Below are 8,036 nucleotides of genomic sequence, written 5' to 3'. Positions count from 1 at the left end.
TATACATTACATTTGCATTTCAATTTTATTTAAAACTATAATATTTTATGTGTCTTGTTACAGGTGTTTAGAATGGGTTGGAGTGGGTAAATGTACACTACAACTGTGGCAAAGTCGTTTTTTTTGTTTTGTATTAATCACTTTGTACATTAAACGTTGTATTTTTTTTTTTGTATTAATCAATAGATATTGTGCTGTAATTTAATATTTAAAAAAAATTCTTGCAAGGCCTATGCAAATAAGTTAATGTTGTGTCATTATTGTCGGCGTTATCATACCATTGGTCAAAATCAATATTCGTTTGTTGGTTCCCTTCCTGTGGTCGGCGTTGTCTTATAAGATCTATAAAAGGGCTTAATAGTGAAGGATTTTGGCAACAAAATTAAAATTTTCAATTTATGTTCACATCATATGTAACAATGGTATTGAAGAGTTTACATGGTTTTTCAAGAAATAAAACATAGAAATATGTAAACTACCTTATACCTTGTAATTTGATTTGAAGTTTGGAAGTTTGAATCACTAAAATAAGTGATCTCTTGACTTACACCATTCAAGGAAGAAAAATGAAAAAAAAGAGAAGTTTTTCCCTGCAAAGAAGAAGAAGAAAAGAAAAATATATATTTTTTCTTTATTTTCTCTCATATTTATTGCATTAAAACTTGATAATTATCAAGTTAAAACATATATTTAATTCTCATTGGTGGAAAAATAAGAGAAATGAGAATTTGACACATGTTAATTCATTTGTGCCCAAAATTAATCATTTTAACTTTCTAAACAATTTAAAAGGTGTAAAATGACAATTTTGCCCCTTTTCCGAATCTTATTCGAAAAGCACAATTTTTATCCTCAAAAAGTGCTAGCTAACCATGGATAAATATTTTCAGCTTCATAATACCATTTTCTTCCTTGAAATATAGATGTGACCTTCAAGATTCATAGTGACGTAGTCTGGGCCCCATATCGGACGATACGTTTCATTATATCATTATATAACCTAAAACTGTCGTTAACCGATATACTTCATTTTCTGCTACAAAATGAAACTCCCACTAATCATGTGGTATCATCTAGCAATGTCCCATGACCCCTACATCACAATGACATACAAGCTTCTCATAATATCAAATGAACCTTTCTTACTCACACTTACCATGTAGTCTAATCCCTCCGTCATTACATCCCGATTAAACTTGGATTTATGGAATGTCAAAATCCAATATTTAATCTTTTCGAATATTAAGTAATACATCATAATGTGCCACATCGAAACTCTTTTCTTGTGGTCTTTTATCTACACTGGCCAGTGTCTTAGATTTTCATATTTCTCAATATTCGTATGGAAACTCGGGAGTAGTCGAGCTGACAGATCCTTGTATGATCATCACTTGTCCTCTCGCTCAAGCAACATATGATCAAAACGGCTTCTGAACGAGACATGATTAGCTTCGTGGTATACACCGTATGAACCACACGTTCCGGAACGAAGCACAACTGTGATATCTCAAGTCAAAGGATCTATACACTAGTATGATTCACGATGTATCATTGACTACATATTAATGCCCATGTGATCATCGTTCAGCGGTCATGTTCGATAAACAATATAATAAAATAACCTTTGATCAGTTCTCTAACCATCAAATGGTTCCATTGTTTATCCATGTGTATATCCACCATGTCTAATATCATCCATTGATATACTGTGGTGATATAGCACACACCCACTATGCAATACTATTACCCAAACAGATTGCCTATGTAGGGAACGATTTGATGACGTTTATTAAAACTTATCGGGACCTTTCACATGTCGTATGCATGTAGTTAATATGGATGTAATATACAACTACAACATATATATATATATATATATATATATATATATATATATATATATATATATATATATATATATATAAAAGTGACGTTGAAAACATGTGAAGTATAACAGAACTTTTCTTTTATTAATAATGTATATGCAAAATATACAACCCTTAAAACCAATTAAAGCGATTAGTTTTTAGGGCATATTCTAACAAGTAGAGTCCCCCCTTTTTTGATAATTCTTCCCCGTAATGTCCTTCGAGTACTCGATCGAGATTGAAATGATGTCTCCATAGGTCTATGATCAGTGACCACTTCATAATAATCAAATGGACAAACATCGTCATCTTGGGGTACCTCAATAATGACCTCCGCTGACTCATCCTGTGTTATCATGAAAGATTATTATAATTATCGTCGTTACATTTTAAATGTTAAACATATGATTTTTTTTTTTTTTTTTACTAACCTCATATCCAAGGGTGGCATGAAACATATGTTGCATCTTAGACACTTTTGTTTCAATGGATGTTTGTCGCTCTTCAAATTCTCTAAAACGATCTTCTACTGTTTTTATAAACCCACGTAGCATTTTCTCAATACGAACATATTCAGTAGTAGATGTGGGTGCAATATGTGTAACACCGGGGATCTTCTTGTAGTTTCACGAGGGGACATTGATGTTCGATATGTGGATCGACGCTCTGATCCGGTAACCGGTGGTGGAGTCCATCCAGGCATGATTGGACCATGTACAGGTGTGCTTTGACGTGTGGGGTGAGGAGATTGAATTGCACCGCTAGATTGAATAGGGATACGATCATCATCAGATTCTTCTATGTACCCCATAAAATCCATAACCTCTCTAAACCAAACTGATTGCTTCTTCTCAGCAGATGAAATTAAGACAGAAGTGACAACATCCTAACAAATATTTTAATAAACATATCAATTTTTTATATATAACAAATTAACTTATTTTTTTATGTCAAAAATGAATTACATACCTGAAAAGTTCCAAATATGTTGTTCACAAGATCCCATCCTAACCGCTCAAGTGATTTCCATCTCAACATGCGAGGGATCCTATCTTTGGACTTGTAAGCTGCGAAACCCCCTAAGTTACTGAGAGTTTCATATATCCATATCTGCATCCCATATAAAGATAAAATTTATGAAATGAATATGCAACCCAAAAAAGTAAAAGAAAAAAAATATAAATAATATTTATTTATAAGGTTACCTGCAATGCAACTGTAAATCTCATCAATGCATAACATTATACTGGAATATCTGGATCGTATGTTCGATACTCATTCATAACTTCTTCATACAGTTTCTCCACTGCTCAGCTCATTGATTCTGCAGTCAACTTCCAACCCATAGTCCCCTATGGGAATCTATTGAAACTGTCCCAATCATCTACTAACTGCATTATATATTCTGATACCATTCTTCAGTTATCTACTCCCAATAATCTATAATGTATCAGATACAATACAACTATTTTGACTACATCTTCATCATTGTCTCCCCACGCTTTAGACATGAAACTTTTACCTAGATCCCCATGAGTCACTAATTTGCTACTTCGAAAGTACTTGTTTCTAAAATTCAATGAATTTACGGTTATGTATTCAATTATATCCGATTCTGTACTAAACCTCAATCTAGTAATCATAGCAAACTCAATCGGACTAAATCTACAATCGACCCAATTTAATCGAAACCAAAACACTTCTCCCAACTCACCCTTATTCACTTGTCGAAATAATACACTGTGTAATAGGGTTGAACTATATCCATGCAGTTCAAGATCCAAAAAATGTCCGAAACACGTTTGTCTAAATAATATTTTCTGTTCTGAACTTAATTTTGCTCTAATATGTTTCACCGTATCATTGTGACTACGAATATTAATGGGAACTCTAAAATCATGCGCATCATGAAATCGCCTCTCTCCCACTTGATTATTAATTGGGAATTTCTGAGAAAACAAGTTTAAAATGAAATGCTTTTAGTTTCATTTAATAAAGCTTAAATTTAAACAATTATAAAACAGATTTCACATTCTGTAATGAGCATTTTACGCGACTTTGCGCGCGGTTTGCGCGGTGTAAGCAAGCTCTTGCGAGGTTTGTGCAATGTATGCGCGCATAGTGCGGTTAACGCGGTTTGCGCAGTGCGTGACGAGCGATGTTTGCGCAATATGCGCGGTATGCGCGATGTTTGCGCAGTTTGCACGGTTATGCGTTTGTGCGCATTTATCATGGTTTGTGCAGTGCGTGAGCGGATGCGTAGTGCGTGATCAGTTTGCGCAGTGTATGTGCGCATTGCATAGTTTGCGCGGTGTTTGCGTGGCTCTGTAAATTTGCGTGGCTTTCGTTTTTCGACGACTATACTTTCAGGCATCCATTAACATCAAAACTTCATCATTGTATACCATTCGAAACATTCAAAAACATACATATATATAATTCGATAGATTTAGGGTTTCACTGTAAAACCCCTACCCACCACCGTAACCACCACAACTGATGCACATTCTCAGAAAAAATAATTTTTTCATCCAATACATCTCAACATTAAACCATCACAATAAATTATTTACACCGAATCATCATTTTATCCACAACATTAAACCAAATAAATAAATGCAAATGGTAACTAACCTGTGAAGCTATTGTTGATATATTGTCGTTGCCGCTTCAACTACTTTTAGGATATTCGTCGGTAATTCTCGCTCTGTGTTTTCAGATTTCTGATTTCGACCTCCTCTTTTCCGTTTTCGACAAAAGTAACTTTAAAAGTGTTTGACTTTGGATTTTAGTTGGTTTTTTAACATAAGGGTAAAATGGTTAAAAAAAGTAGTGTTTGCTTAATTTGGTAAAAAAATTTTACGTTGATCTAAAAACGTATAAACGCTTATAATTTTACTTATTTTAATTAATTTGCCAAACTTAGGAGTTGAATTTGTTATAAATTTAATTTCTTCACTTGAAATTGATTTTAACAGGTAAAATAATTGTTCAAAAAAACTATATTTACTCACTGTCCATATACAAACATGTACACATTTATATGTCTCATTGAATAATTAAAAATTTTTAAATTAAAAATAAAATAATATTCAATTATATAATAACACAAATATATAAATATTTATGTATTTAAATTAAGTACATACAATATTTTGAGTTGGTTCATTGATGATAGCTCCAAATACAAGTCAAGGATGAGTGGGAATTGTGTTTCATTCCCATTACTTCACACACATTTAAATAGAATAACTCAATGTTCATTGTAAATTTGTTGAATATTGATTTTTATTTCTTTACCAGTGCACTTGGCAAGAGCTTTGGTAAATTTTTAAGGTGATGAGCTTAAAAAAAAGGCCACCTATCAATGTAACTATGACCAGAACCGGATAAACAAGAGACTTCGACATTTGTCAAGAGGAATACAACAATTGATCAAATCATATTATAGCTCCAAGGGGAAATGTAATCTATCCTACAGAGCAAGTTAATTTTTTATTAATAAAAACCCACCAAAAACATAGAGTTTCTAAACCGTAGAATGACTTCCAATTTAACTCAAAAGAATTTCTGAATTGTACATTCATAATGCTCTCCATCCTCGCTCTCAACTATCAAGTGTTCAAAAACAGCAAATGGGATCAATTTCAAAGGTGTATTTTGATAGCTTTATTGTACAAAAGTTTAGAAAAAAACCTATGAGATCCACCTACTTTCTTTAAAAGAGATAAATCAAGGCATAAGACATTGTTGCTCCTAGTCTCCAACTAGATTGGTGAAAAAGATGACTGGAGATCACGAGTCATGGATAAAAAAGGTGTTTTGAAGTGTTCGCACACAGAGCATAAATAACAACAGGACATTCATTACAATAAATTTAATGTTTGCACACTTATACAACCAGCAGCAGGGCAATCATCAAACCGAATTGATTCGATTTCATTAACAAGAAAACAATGACACCAAGCAGTAGCAGTCAAGTGCAAGTATTATGACAGATGACTATCCATAGAAATGCCTTGGTAATATATTGAAATACAAAGGAATCAATGGTTTTGCAACTTATTGCAGTGTAATTATTTAAATAAGCAGAAAAATGTGGGGTTGGTATGAGCAGAAAGTAGATATTTAAAACAAAATTCACATCTCAGTTGTATCATGTATGCAGTACACAGCCCTGCAATGCAGTTATCATTGAATCATGATTATCCACACACAGCAAATTCTTTATATGGGAAAAATCATGATTGTCCACGCATAGCTAGTACTTGATAAAGATGATCTGGAAAAAATGAAATTTCAAACATGTGCATTATTAACAACAATGTTGCTTTACCAATGGGCTGGCAAACAAGAAAATGGTGGCCAACCCTGCTCCTCTGAGGAAATAAAGGAAGAGCCCTAGAGGAGCAGGTGCATGCATAAAAACATACATGGTTCTGGAAATTAAATCCTTGAATTATACATTACACTAAAATGATTTTATCATAGAAAATGTGTGAGCAATTTCAAGAAACAAATCCTAGAAGCTAGTAGATAAAACTAATCTTTTTTACTATTGTAATCAATGTTGAACCATAACTATCTGTGACACAGACTTGAACTAACCCCCAGTTTAGCACATTCAACACATTGGGGAAGTTGCGAAATTGATGGGCATCAATAAAAGAAAGAATATATCGTACAGAGTTACAGTGACAAATGAGAACTACTTCAGTCGATAGGTAAATTTTTTCTCAACTAGAGTTTCTCAAAATCTTCTTGGGGTGGAACCTTTGAAGTCTAAATTTAAATTCTTCAACACATTGTCTTCAAAACCATCTTTTATTTTTTCTCACAATTGACCACCCTCTTCACATAAGGAATAAAAAGTCTGAAATTTAAATAAATTTAATAATTATATATACAGATTAACTTCCAGATTAAGATATAGCCAACAGTAAAAAGATGTGTTTAGGCAGAACTACCAATTCATAAAATTTGATTCGATGAAATCTTGTCTTCATCTATTACCACAAACTGCAACCACGCATCAGATAATCGAAAATATAGCTAATTCCAGTAGCTCACTGTCAGCCCTTAAACAGCTACTTTGCAAAATCTAAACTAAAATCAATATAGAATGATTTGTCTTTTTTTGAAAACCTATGATATTCTCTGCAACTTTAATATTAATGCTATAACAGAGAAAAAAAACCCTAAGAAACAACGAACTTTAATTCACAGCTATTAGCACAGAATTTCAATCGTTATAGGAGATCACACACTCAATAAAGAACGAGTAATTTATAAATTCATGTAATTCCCCATGTAAATAATGTAACCATAAATATAGAGGCACAAGTAATAACGTTGTTGAAATTCAACCAGTTATCAAGTTCATAAAAAACCCTTATTCAACTAAAGAAAATATCAGTCTTATCAACAAAATTTAAAAGCCACGAGGTCGCAAATCCAAACACTCACACAATCGATCACTCAGATTTCTCCAGCTGAAGGCGTTCAAGGGCTTTCTGGTGTGCCCAGGTCTCGATGGTGAGATCAGGCTTGGCGTTAAGTCCAACGCCCAAAATCACGACCGTCAAAAAGCTGGTGATGTAGCAGGGAAGCTCCCAGTCTTCCCATTTACGTGACTGCCCAGGTGGTGGTGGAGTCCGGTTGAATAGGTAGCCACTGGGCTTCTCTTGGTGGCCTGGGCTCGTCCACCGGCTCGGACCGGCGTGGGTAGAGCCAAAGCGAGCGAAGAGGCGGTGCCGGAGCATGCTGTTCAATGCCATGGGAAGAGTATGAAGGGAATGGTTGTCGATGGATTTTGGCTGTGACGAAGGAGAGGAGAGGCGTCCTTTTCTACAATTATAAAAATAAGTTTTTATATATATAAGTAATTAATAATTTAGCCATGGCTAACGGAGTCAAATGCCAAAGAACTCACACGTGTAACAAATTAACTTAATTAGGATGATTAATTAAATTAATACCCATATAACTAACTAGCACAATTAAGTATGATATTGTTTTCATTCTAACATCCCAACAAAGCCATGAAATAAACTCGAACCCACAGAACTTAAAGTTTCATCAATGGTATTTTACTTAAAACTTGAAATTAATTAAGAAAGATCATCATATTCAGATATTGAGATAAATCTTAACTTTAAATTATACAAT

The 8,036-nt window shown here is 33.6% G+C and overlaps 1 protein-coding gene across 1 annotated transcript; it reads right to left on the bottom strand.

The window, feature by feature from the left end:
* Positions 1 to 7,139: 7,139 nt before the first annotated feature.
* On the bottom strand, positions 7,140 to 7,753 carry LOC123225691 (the record flags this gene model as incomplete). The annotated part of the gene is made up of 1 exon (XM_044649800.1): positions 7,140 to 7,753. A coding segment is annotated over one exon (411 nt), but the record flags the coding sequence as incomplete, so codon positions are not given.
* Positions 7,754 to 8,036: the final 283 nt, after the last annotated feature.

The sequence above is a fragment of the Mangifera indica genome, chromosome 9 (genome assembly GCF_011075055.1).
Source record: "Mangifera indica cultivar Alphonso chromosome 9, CATAS_Mindica_2.1, whole genome shotgun sequence".
Taxonomy (NCBI): Eukaryota; Viridiplantae; Streptophyta; class Magnoliopsida; order Sapindales; family Anacardiaceae; genus Mangifera; species Mangifera indica.
The sequence above is the reverse complement of the archived record's forward strand: the minus strand, read 5'-3'. Positions and strand labels throughout refer to the sequence as shown.